This window comes from Puma concolor, chromosome A1, assembly GCF_028749965.1.
Source record: "Puma concolor isolate L17-30 chromosome A1, mPumCon1.1.hap2, whole genome shotgun sequence".
NCBI lineage: Eukaryota > Metazoa > Chordata > Mammalia > Carnivora > Felidae > Puma > Puma concolor.
Window position 1 is genome coordinate 168,985,980 of NC_141667.1, and position 13,197 is coordinate 168,999,176.

Consider the following 13,197-nt stretch of genomic DNA (forward strand, 5'->3'; position numbering starts at 1 on the left):
CACCTGCTTCGGCTCATGTCTAGCCTCCACATCATAACTTTCCCTGCTGCCTCCTTCACTGTTTTCATTTTATCCCTCAAATGATCTGTCTCTGCTCCTGCCCCAGGGCTGTGCACATGATATTGCCCTTCCCAGGAATATTCTTCACCTCGTTCTAAACCTAGTTAACTCCTGATGATGTTTCAGATTTCAGCTCAGAGTTTAATGTTTTTCCTTACCAACCCAGTCTAGATCAGATTTGTTTGTTGTATGTTCTCAGACAAATCATTCCTTTTCTTGTAAGAACTTATTTTATGATGATATAATCATTAGTGTAAATATCTGTTGTCCACTAGACTGTATACTCCAAAAGAGGACAGCCTGTATCAATTTTTGCTCATTGTAATGTCTCAAGAGCTAAAAGGTGATTGGCAGGTACTAGAAACTCACTGATTTTTTTTTTTTTATGGATCAATGAATGCATGACTTTTACATATCATTAAGTATAGAATTTTGCAAATTTGTTTCCATGTGGTCAAAGTACTCAGATTTTCAAATGTATTATATCATATCTGAAACAGGAAACTTAGTATTTTGTCATGGTAGACTTCCTTCTTTCTTTCTTTCTTTCTTTCTTTCTTTCTTTCTTTCTTTCTTTCCATGTATAATTCTTTCCATTTCGTAGTGTCATATTCTCAACCAACAACCTGGAAAGTAAGATAATGCAACTCATTAATGCCTACAAAATTTCATGATATTATATGAAAATAATTCAGTGCAAATTTAGACAGAATCGAATCCATAGGAGGCCAGCTTCAGTGGCCTTGGCTTCACCTAGTTAAGAGTTAGCCATAGGTTGACATTTTTCTCTCCTTGGTTGTTCTGCTTCCCTGGAAGGTATTATCTCTCTTCATACTTGTCTGGACTCTGTCCTTGTGTGTTAACCTTTGGAATCATCAAACAAGTTGTTTCAGAATCTGGGAAATCATGCCCAATGTCTTACTAGCTAATAAAGCAAAATCAAGAGAAGATAATCCTCAGGTTTTCATCTTAGTGTGATGTGGGCTTCCTCTGTATTTCACACATTCACTGTTGGTCATTCTTATCAGACCCTGACTTCTTAGTCCAGCAAGGTGATTTATTGGATACTCTGGGAAAAAATTAAGCCCCTTCAAATTACTCCATACTTTTAACATTGTTATTACGAACAAATATTTGCTAAGTAGCAGTATGATATATGTAAAATGTCAAATGGATAGAAATAAGAACATCTTTTCCATTTGTTTGGTTCAAACAAAATATGTGTGAATAATCTTTGAAAGTCCTAGGGCTCAATATAAATTAATGTTATTCAGTAAATACAGCATTTTAGAAGTATTGTAGAACCTGCTTATAGTTCATTCATTTTTCTATGGAAGCTTGCATTTTAAAGGTTGGATAAACTGGTACTTTTGATTGTTTGCTTTCGTTTGCTTTTTATTTATACAGGTAAGTGGTTCTGACTAGGTATGTATTATGAGGAAACATCGACAACACATGCACTTAATACCAAATAGAAGTTTAATGGAAAGGTCTAATTTAGAGTTTAGGGGCACCTGGGTGGCTTAGTGGGTTAAGCATCCGACTTCAGCTCTGGTCATGATCTCATGGTTCATGAGTTCAAGCCCCGCATGGGGCTCTCTGCTGACAGCTCAGAGCCTGGAGCCTGTTTTGGATTCTCTCTCTCTCTCTCTCTCACCCTCCCCTGCTAGCACTCTGTCTCTCTCTCTCAAAAATAAATAAACATTTTTAAAAATTAATAAAAAAAGTTTAAATGGGGTTTAAAGAAAGGAAAGTAGAAAAAGAAAAAAGGAAAAAGAAAAAGCTTGCAGGGAGTGTTGAAATTAGTCTAAAGAAAGAAACATGAACAGTCATAGAAATAGTATTAAAATGCAGTTCAAGGAGGTAAGTGGAAGAAAACAAGGACATACTCACTCATAGAATTCGGCAGAATAACAGTCACAGCTAAGTATTTGACATTTTATACTCAGTCAAGACAGAATGGGCTAGCAAGTACATTCAAAAGTACCTTTTGAAAGAACACAATAAAGAAAGAATAAGCAACTGGACTGGGTTTGCTAGGGCATGACTAGATACTGAATACCTCTATTCTAACTATGTTAACTTAAAAATTAATTATTTTTTTTTTTTATTTTTTATTTTTTGCAAAGCAAATTTTGCTTGTTTTGGCTAACAAAAATTCTAGTGCAATGATTTGAAAATGTTTGCTACCGTCAGTGGTAATGCCTTTGTCTTGTTGGGTGTAAAAGAGATGATTATCTTCCGCAGCAGCCTTTGTCCCATTCAGGAATGTCTCTGCTGTACCCCTCCCCCACCCACACCCTCACCATGGCCAGAGGCACCAGACTCTGGGAACACAGGCTTTTGTTGTTGTTTTCCCCTCCAGTTATTTTGGAAGCCCTTAATTGTGTCATCTTATTTCTTAAATGCTAACTCCCTATATTTCTTTATTCTCTCTCAGGTAAATATGACACCTGACAGGCCCAGAGCAGATACAAGTTCCTTTCCAAACCCAGCACTCCTGAGACATTAGGGACGAGTAATAAATTAAGAATAAAACAAGTGCTAAGGCTGATAATTTTTTTTTAATTTATTTATTTATTTATTTATTTATTTATTTATTTATTTATGTATTTTTGAGAGAGAGAAAGAGAGTGCATGTGTTCACAATCTTGGGAGGGGCAGAGGGAGAAAGAGAGAGAGAGAGAGAGACAGAATCCCAAGCAGGCTTCACATTCAGCGCAAAGCCCCAAGTGGGGCTCAATCCCACAAACCATGAGATCATGACCTGAGCCGAAATCAAGAGTCTGATGATGTTTAACTGACTGAGCCACCCAGGTACCCCAAGGCTGATAATTTTTAAATACTTTATCCAAATTTACTTAATAATCTTTTCCAGTCCTTTCCTGAGGGTCATTCAATTGAAGGAGAACATTTGTTCTGGAACTCTCTTAACTTGGGTTTGTGGTCGCCCTAGTTGTTATCAAGTCACATTCCTCTCTTAGATTCCCTTTTAGAACTACACTGGGTTGACCAATGATATAACTAGTGATTTAGAGCCCAGATTATAGAGTCAGACAGCTGAGGATCAAACCCTGCTCTGCAGAAACTCTTACTCAGATGCTTAACTTTAATGCCATAGTTTGCTAAAAGGAATAAAATGAGATCATACATGTAAAGCATTTAGCTTTGTGACCAACTTATACTGATAAATTAAAATGTGTTAATTATTACTAAGATGTGTTTTAGTTCTCCTTTAATTATAGATTTACACTCACATTTAACCCAGTCTATAATAGAGCAGTGTTCCCTAGACATCTGTGGTAGACAGCAGTATTTATCTTTTTAATTTTTAATCTTTTGCAGAGAGGTATTTCCATAAAATATAAGAACTTTAAATCACTAAAAAATTATTTTTAAAAATACAAATAAAAGGGCAGGATTTTTAATTTTACATTCAACAAATACTCTTAAATTGCTACAGAAGTTTATAAATGCTTTTGCTCAATTTCTGTACTTGTTTCATTGCAGACAGGGAATAAATAATTTGTAGCCGGGCACAGGTCCCTGAACCAAACTTTAAGTAGTCCTATGATGGAGACTATGTAATATATTCTGTCATTTACCTTTTGAATGAGATGACCCTATTTCTAAAATGTTCTAAAATATTCCCTGACGTTATCATGATTGGTTTATCTACAACTTCGACTTCACTTGATATTTCTGCTGTAACAAAAGTACCGATCACTAACTGAATCTGTAAAATCCTTAAAATGGAGGATGAGGCAATGCTGATAATCTGACATTGAGACGCCACGAATCTCTGCTTTGATGAAGCCTGTATTTGTCAGACCAAGAAGCTTGCATATCACTGTGTGCATATGTTATCTGTTGACATCATTCACTTAGATCGTCCAGAAAAGATTTTAAAACTCGTAGCAGCACTTTTTCTGGATTTGCTTACATATATTCAGTGTGATTCCCTTCACATAATGCACTGTCGGTTTTACATTTCTCTTTTAGCAAAGTTCAGTACAGTTAGCATATGACCCTACATATGTTGGAGAAGTATACCGTTGGGAAGCTGATGTGTGATAAAACACCAGAACACATTTGATCTGAGAGCTCAGTTTTTACTCACAACATCATCCACTATGACACCCTCATCCGATTCCAGCCCTTTCCTCGGGAATTTATGACAGCCATGGACTGTGTTTTTCTGGGGGGATGGTTGGCAACAGATGACAGCCAACCCAATTTCTGTTTTGTTCAATGTTTCTTTAACTGATCAATGGGGAGAAATGTTGTATACAGGTTGGGCGAAGGGGAGAAGGGATTCATTTTGAGTACCCGTATGTTTTCTTGTTTCTTTTTTTTTTTTTTTTTTACACTCTCTTAAGAATTTGCTTTCTTTCCCTCTGTACAATAACATAGAGAGATGAGTCACCTCTGTCAGTATAATAGCATGTATCACTCATTACTGTTTTCCATCTATATTTTCTTTTGCATGCAGGTATAGATATAAAGATCAGCAGATAAGATACATATTTTCTGTGTTTTAGCTGAAGGATAAAGTAATTATCTGTATCAGTTATCAATCGCCTTTATGACACCACGTACAACCACAAGAGCTGATGTGGCATGTAACTGTTAAGTGCATACAGCTTGTACACGTGGGGGTCAGGTGGAGCTTGGCTAAGCAACTCTGTAGATCTCGGGCAGGACTTGACTGTGTGTCTGGGAATGGGCCAGCCTAGGTTGGAACAGCTGGCTCTACTCCACCGATGTCTCTCCTCAAGCAGGCTAGCCAGGCATGCTATCATGACTGTGCAGGAGGAGGAGAGACTGTGCAGGAGGTCATCAGACCTCTACTTTCTTCACCTTGACTCACGGTGGGAGGACATGTCAAATTACGTGCTAAGAGCATTGTTCAGGGGAGGGTGAAGCATTTGGGCCATTTTGGCAATTGATTGCATACCTAAAAGAAGAGATATTTTCAGCTAAATGCTATGATAAATGAGTAGGAATAGTTAAATGTATTTATCTTGATGAAAATAAATGTATTTGGGCAAGTTACTAAACTCTCCATGATCAGTATCTTCCATTCTAAAATGGAGATAATAGCACCAATCCTGTAGAATGATAGTGAAGATTAAAATCATTGATTATGTAAAGTGCTTAACACAGTGCCTGATGCAGAGTATACATAATTTAAGTAAGAGTAAAAGTTGTTAACATTAGTATTATTATCATCATTATTGTGGTAAAGATTTCACTGTTGAGCACTGAAAAATGTGTGAGGATGGTGTACAGTTGGATCCGCAGTTTCTTAAGCATATTTATTTTGTAATTTTTTTGCTAATATTTATAGCACTGATACCATCTGTTCATGTTACAAGCATTATTATTTTAGGGATTTATCCATGTCTATATTCTAGAGAAAACAGATTTAACATTCTAGAACCAGTGGCATATATTTTTATTTAATCTTAAACTTTACTTTCTTATTTGTTTCCATTTTCTTGCTTCAATAAATGTTATACTAATGTTAAGAAATAGTAGTAAGCTTATGAATAATACCAGTTTAATTGATATTTCCTAAAATTTTCTGATCATTTATTAATTTACTAATGGTAATAGGAACATATTCCAATATTTACCAAGCTCTAATAGTCATACAGATCATCTGGAGTCTTGTTAAAATGCAAATTCTGACTTGGTAGATCTGCAGTGGAGCCCAGGATTTGGCATCTCTGACAAGTTCCCAGGTGAAGAAGTTGCTATTTTGTCCCTGAATAGCAAGCAGATATATATATTCTCCTATGGATAGTTAAAGATTTTATATATGTGTATATATAACATGCGTGAACATACATAAAAGTACATAGTTGTATAAATAAATAAACTAAATCAATTATTTAGTATAATAAATTACATTCTTGCCACAGTTCCAAACAAATATGTCAATAAGTCATAAAAAGAAAATATTTATTCAATATAATAAGTTAAAAATATATTTAATAAATAAATCAATATGTCTAAAGATAAATCTGTGTTTATATAATAACATCTCTAAATGTCAAATAGTGTCTTTCCTGGCAAAAGAAAGAAGAAAGACAGAAAGAAAGAAAGGGTCTTCATTTGCAATTTTTTTCTCTAGAAACTACTTCAGGAAGAGCTTTTGGATGTATAAATATGAGTACCAGAGAGCCTGCTTTGTTGGGAACAATATACTTCAAACCCCTGGGTCTTACAATCAAATAAAAGCTGTCTCCTAAACACAAATGTAATTATGCTTTATTCTGAAGTACATGCACAAACAATTGAATATTTTTTTTTCTTCCTGTGGGTATTAGTCATGGTCTAATATTATGAATATTTGATTATGTAGAGTTTCAGATAACTACATTAGTCACCTCAGCTGTCTGTTTTTGAGTGTTAACTACAAGTTCTGTCTTGTCCCCAGATTCACAACTGTAAACTCTTCTAAAAGGTCAGAATATTCTTTCCTTAAATGTAGTCTTCAGGGTACCCACAATTTCTTTTTAAAGAGCTGAGTAGCATCAGAACAGTATCATTAATGCAAACCATGGATTTTGAAACCATAGAAGGTGAAGGAGAACAGGTAGATCTCTACTGATCTCAGGATAAATTCTAGTATGTGATATCTCTGAGGAGTAGAAAAGGAAGAAAAAAACCCCTGAGAATTCAGGTCACGTGGATCTTTGGGATTCCTGTATGTAGAAATGTCTATTGTACTGAAAGCTGTGAAGAATAATTAAGTCACTACTTCCCTGGCCATAGTAACAGTGAACATTGGAGTTCTATATATTATATAATTACCCATATAAATATAAATATGCCTATAGTTTACAGCTCAATGTACACTTTACCAATTATTTTGCACTTCTATTATCTTATTTGAGGTTTGCAAGAAACCTTTAAGATTTGTTACTGTTCTCCGAGGAAGAACTTGGAATCTGGCTCCCTCCTTCTCTGTTTAAGTCTGGGGAGAAACACTCCAAAGTTCAGGGTCAGGGTCATTACTGAGATATTGATGAGAGAAGACTGGGCTTTTTGATGACTCTGAAAATATGGAAGTTAACATAATATTAACAGGTATTATTTATTGTGCATTGATCATGTGCTATGTGCTAGTGTCTAATATCATTTCTCTACCCTCTCTTTTTAATCTATTTTAGATTTGCCTTATCTTGTAATAGATGCTGTACATTTATCTGGAATGCCTGTTTATATATTTTCCTTTGAAACAGCAGAGGTGATGGTGATGCTGGTGGTAGGCAAACCTGTAGATATTAACCAAATGCAAATTTGCGTTTCTCCTAGTTAATGCAGCGACTGAAGGAATTTGTGAGCTAACTACTTGCGTCTCCTAACCAGAAACCCAAGCTCACAACACACCGTATGGGCTTTTCCAGGGACAAACTCATGAAACTGATTGAAATTGTTTACACTTGTATATGTGAAAATAGGTAGAATCCAAGTTCAATTTGGCAATACTTAGCTCCTTAGTAATTTGAATTTTAATGAACAACCCCTCCATATTTATCTAGGTTGGGAAGTCCTTAGATCAGAGTTGGTAAAACTTTTTGGCAAATCACCATACGGTAAACATTGTAGGCTTCGCGGTCCATACAATCTGTCTCAACAATTGACTCCTGAACTTCGGAATGTGGGCTACAAGAAGAGATGATAGCTGCATTTGTCCCTTGGGCTATAGCTTGCTGGACCACTGACTTAGAGCCTCATGGTCACTTTCAGCACTTTGGTTATGGTTTTCCTTAATTATCTGGGTTCGTAGCTCTTCATTAGTTATGAAATACAGAACATGGGCCTTCCCTTCCCTCCACCCTCTTCTTTCATCCAGAACCCAGAAGCCTCCCTTAGTATATGCAAATGGCTTATCGGGGTATTTTCCTAAACAAAGGCATTTCCCTGAGAAGAGGGATTCTGCCCCTACTGTTAAGATAATAAGTGCACCACAGATGGTGCTTTCAATTCAGAACAACCACAGCATAAAAGGAGATAGGAAGTTTTTGTCTAATTGTTCTGTTTTTCTATTCTATGAGTTGACGATTTAGTTTGGCAATGATACAAATTAATATTTAAGCCTCTGCTGGAACTCAACCATTGTTGATGTTGTTATGGTATCGGTGGTTCTAAATATAGGCAAGCAAGATGAGAAAAAGACACATCAAACTCCTTATCTGTTTCATTTTGGCAGTTTCGGAGAGTTCCTATTTAAGCTTACATCTAAATAAGCATTCTCATTTTATCACTGCCGGTTTTAGAGCAGTTAGTTCACTGGCACAATCATCGTATTACTCAAACATATAAAAACCATACGATAGGTTAGGGCTGTGCTGCTAAGCCACCTGGGCTCCCTTCTTCATTTAGTGTTTCTGCTCCTCTACATTGGAGGTCTCAAACTACAGGCTCATGGGCCCATCTCTGACCCTGGGTCTATCTGATACTGAAAAACAAAAACAAGAATTAAGAAATAGTTGCTACTATTAAAAGGAAATTGTATCTAGAAACCTGATGTCTTATTTCCTTTGGAAAACCGGGCTTACTAAAGCTCTAAGGTTTCTATTTTCACATGAGAACCGTGTGAGGAACAGCTGTTCTTTTTTATCATTCTTTCCACCACTCTGTCTCTTCAACACTGAGCCTGATTTGGGGGACATTTAGCCTCATAATGGTGCCAGGGTTCCAACAGCCAGCTTCACTCTTGTGTCTACCTGGTCAGTAGAGGCACTGAGTTTGTGACCCCTGCTGGCTACATGTCCCCTAGGGATCTCATCAGCAACAATGTCCACCTGTGGGACTATTCACTCCATCTGTCCTCCTAAAGCATGTTGTGGGACTCAGACACAACACTGTGGCCATGTTAATTGCATAGTTGTTATCAAGAGTAGGTATGTTTATGGGTTATGTTTTATTCATTTGGTCAATGCCAGTTTTCCCTTGCAAGGAAATACCTTTTAGAAGGTAGGACCAAGAAAAAGAAAAGGGTTTCTGTCTTCAATAATTTTTAGAACATAGAGTCTTTCTCTGTTTGTCTGGGCTGCAAGGAAGTTCATAACTCAATTTAACAATGTGTCACAATTCCGGTGCTATTTCTCTTACTTGTGTGTCTCTGATAATGATATCAACACTGATTACTAAGGTGAACGCACATATATGCATGTACAATCTTCAAGTCCATTTTGCAAGAGACTGGGCTTCAACACATCAGAGTATAAGTGTTACTAATGTCTCAGAACCATCCTCCACACTGACAACAGATATGTGTCTGCAAAATACCAGACTAAATCATTATTCCCTTGCTTATTCAGGAAGGGCTGTCTGCATATCTACCTCTTGCTCATAAGGAATCTAAGTAATTATCAAAGTGTCCAAAACCCTTCACATTTCCCTAACCTACCTTCCTATCCACATATCTGTGAAGTCACTGGCCCACCTCACAGAAGGGGGATGTGGAATGACTTCCTCAGAGTCGCCAGAGGCAAACATTTTATCTAAAAAACTTAGTGTCAGGGGCACCCGGGTGGCTCAGTTGGTTAAGCAGCCGACTCTTGATTTCAGCTCAGGTTATGATCTCACAGTTCCTGGGTTCGAGTCCCACACTGGGCTCTGTGATTACAGAGCAGAGCCTGATTTGGATCCTCTGTCTCCCTCTCTCTGCCCTCCCCCACTTGTTCTCTCTCTCTCAAAATGAATAAATGTTAAAAATAATTAATTAATTAATTAATTTTTTTAAAGTAAAAAAAGAAAAAGACCTAGTGTCCAAGGTCCTGAAGTATACTCTAAGAACAAATGATTTCTTCCACATCTAGGATCTTCATTCTCTTTCATATATAATTTAGGGTAGAGACCATGTGACACGTTCCTAATTTGCTATTGGTAATGTCCTCTGAGCAGTGGGGATCAGATGGGGATAGGGGTTGACTACTCTGTGTAACTGCTTTTCCAACACTGGAGGCCCCGGTGTCTCTAGGGAAAGGCCAGTCAGTAATCCTGTCAATAAGGTGAGCCAGGCTCTGGGCAGAGACCGGCTATCCCAGATGGCAGGTGCCAGTTCCTGTGACCCCGGAGTGGCCTCCTGGGTCAGCTCTTCTCCACCCCCCTCCCAGCTGGTTTTGAGACAGGTTTTAACAGGTAAAACCAGATGCCTTGGCCTGTCTCAATAAAAGGCCAGCGACACACAGAGTCTAATTTGTTTGTCATAGAAGGTGCACATTCAAATAGTATGTTATATTCATTAGTCTTTTGAGGGCAAGCCAGATTTACAGCATTCCACTTTATTTTTCCCCACCACAAATGTGTGAGCATGCATCCTTTAGTCAGTCCTCTCTCTACAGCATGGCCTGATTAACTCAGAGACTGTCATTTATTAGCAAGAGAACTAATGGGAGGATATTTGGAAAAATAAGATATTGTAGAAGGCCAGAATATTTATTTGGGTGGGATCTCATTCAAACCTGAGCTGGCATCATACAGAAGAAATGAAGACCTACCGAAATTCCTTTGGGAGGGGCCAAGCCCACCTTTTGGCTACTTTCATCTCATCAAATTAATCACCTTTTGGATCTGTTATCTTTGTCATGAAAAAGGTCTGCCATTAACAAAACCTGTTCCCCTTGGAAAACTATTAGCTTTCAGCGAATTAAAGTTATGGGGCACTCTGAATTAATTGTATCCTGCAAGGGGCACCATTTGATAATTCACACTCTCGTGGGAAATATTGAAAGAACCTTTCCACAGGCAGTAATGTCACATTCCTTATTATAGCTGGCATAACTTTAACTCTTACAGGTTTAATTTTTGGTCCCTAAAGGACGTGTTTTTCAGAATGCATAAAGAAAACAATGTATAAAAAAAGAAACAAGTTATTTTCTGCAGTCATAAAAATCTATTCAGGTGAAAATTTTTTCAAGTACAGTGATATTTTTTAAAAGGTCAATGACAAGAAACCTCTATTTTGCATCTATATTTCATATATATATATATATATATATATATATATATATATATATAGAATAGCACAGTGTTGAACTATTTAAAATAGCCACAAAGACTAGTTAAGTCATTTCTGTGTGTATAACTAGGAAGCTTGAAGTTTTAAATTACTTTTAATAGAAGTCTGTCAGAAATGCCTTTCTTGATTAAAGTTTAGAAGTGTGTATGGGGCCCCTGGGTGGCTCAGTTGGTTAAACATCCGACTTCGGCTCAGGTCATGATCTCAGAGTCCTTGGGTTCAAGCCCTGCGTTGGGCTCTGTGCTGACAGCTCAGAGCCTGGAGCCTGTTTTGGATTCTGTGTCTCCCTCTCTCTCTGCCCCTCTTCAGCTCACACACACACACTCTCTCTCTCTCTCTCAAAAATAAACTTTTTTAAAAAATTTAAAAAAAAGAAATGTGTAAAAGTCATCTATGATTATTTATGTCATTAATGATAATCATATAGTAGGGAGCTTTGGGCTGGTCATTGGTGGAGATCATGGCAGTGAGACTCAGGGCACTTGATTGACTTTACCCTTTCCAGAAAAGCCAGGTGGATTGCAGTCAGGGCAGCTTTTAATGTTTCTCTTCAAAAATTCTAGCTGGTGTGCAGCGCCTGGTTGGCTCATTTGGTTGAGCGTCTGACTTTGGCTCAGGTTGTGATCTTACAGTTCACAAGTTTGAGCCCCGCATCGGGCTGTGTGCTGACAGCTCAGAGCCTGGAGCCTGCTTCGGATTCTGTGTCTCCCTCTCTCTCTGCCCCTCCCTGACTCGTGCTCTGTCTCTTTCTCTCAAAAATAAATAAACATTTTTAAAAATTTTTTTAAAAATAATAAATCCAGTGGGGCTCCAAAGCATGGAATTAGGTCATTATTTCCAGCTCCCATCTCTATGAGCAGCTGACACAACACCCATCCTCAACTCCCGTGGCTGGCTTGTGTGCCAGCTGATTGTCATGGTTTTCCTTTGAGTTTTGGGTCTCTTTGTAGGTAAAACATAACACCCTATCATATCAGTGATCTAATGCATGGCTAGCAGCTACTAGGGGAGCATATAATTATTCCTATGGAAATAGTGAAAATAGATGAACAAATTCCATAAGTATAAATCTTATTTTTATTTAGCATATTGTGAGTATTGTGCTTTTTCTGGTTGTACTCTGGCTGAATTGTACACTGTTTCACTGAGACTGTTCTGAGTTTGTGCGTGTCTCCTATTTTCTCACAAAAGGACATCCATACTCTTGCCTCTGCATATGTTCCCAATAGTAGCAGATTCTTCTCTATTCATTGCATATTTAAAAAGTGTGCAAATAGTACGTGAGGACGAGGTGAGGCTGGTCATCTCTGCCCAAGGGTTGGCTCATTCATCCCAGGCACACAAATTTCTGGAGGAATAAAGACAAATTTTGGGGAGGCTTCCATTCCTGCCTCTAACTGTCTTTTCTTCCTCTTGTCTCAACAGGAACTGTTTACCCCTGAATGCAAGTTTAAAGAATCTGTTTTTGAAAACTATTATGTCATCTACTCATCTATGCTGTATAGACAACAGGAATCTGGTAGAGCCTGGTTTTTGGGATTGAATAAGGAAGGGCAAGTCATGAAAGGAAACAGAGTAAAGAAAACCAAACCAGCAGCTCATTTTCTACCCAAGCCATTGGAAGGTGAGTGTTCTGTGTACATTATCCTTCTCAGTTTACCACACATTTATTTTCCCCATTGCTAACTCTACTTGGCTGCAAGGAACTTCATGGAATGCTGGAGATTTTCTGTACCTGGATCTGGGTGGTAATCACACAGATATCTACTTTAGCCATGAATCTAAGGTTTGTACACTTTACTGTACATATGTGCGTGTATGATGTATATATATACACATACACATAGATCATAAACATAGATATAAATATCTATGGGGTTTATAAAAATATATGCATATAGGGGCGCCTGGGTGGCGCAGTCGGTTAAGCGTCCGACTTCAGCCAGGTCACGATCTCGCGGTCCATGAGTTCGAGCCCCGCGTCGGGCTCTGGGCTGATGGCTCAGAGCCTGGAGCCTGTTTCCGATTCTGTGTCTCCCTCTCTCTCTCTGCCCCTCCCCCATTCATGCTCTGTCTCTCTCTGTCCCAAAAATAAA

The 13,197-nt window shown here is 37.9% G+C and overlaps 1 protein-coding gene across 5 annotated transcripts in view; it reads left to right on the plus strand.

The window, feature by feature from the left end:
• FGF14 (fibroblast growth factor 14) overlaps positions 1-13,197 on the plus strand; it is a 628,696-nt gene that overhangs the window by 606,550 nt on the left and 8,949 nt on the right. For all 5 annotated transcript variants that reach the window (XM_025924255.2, XM_086708520.1, XM_086708519.1 and 2 more), the window contains one exon: positions 12,527-12,725. In XM_025924255.2, coding sequence (XP_025780040.1) covers positions 12,527-12,725 — 199 coding nt within the window. The remainder of the gene's footprint in view (positions 1-12,526; positions 12,726-13,197) is intronic.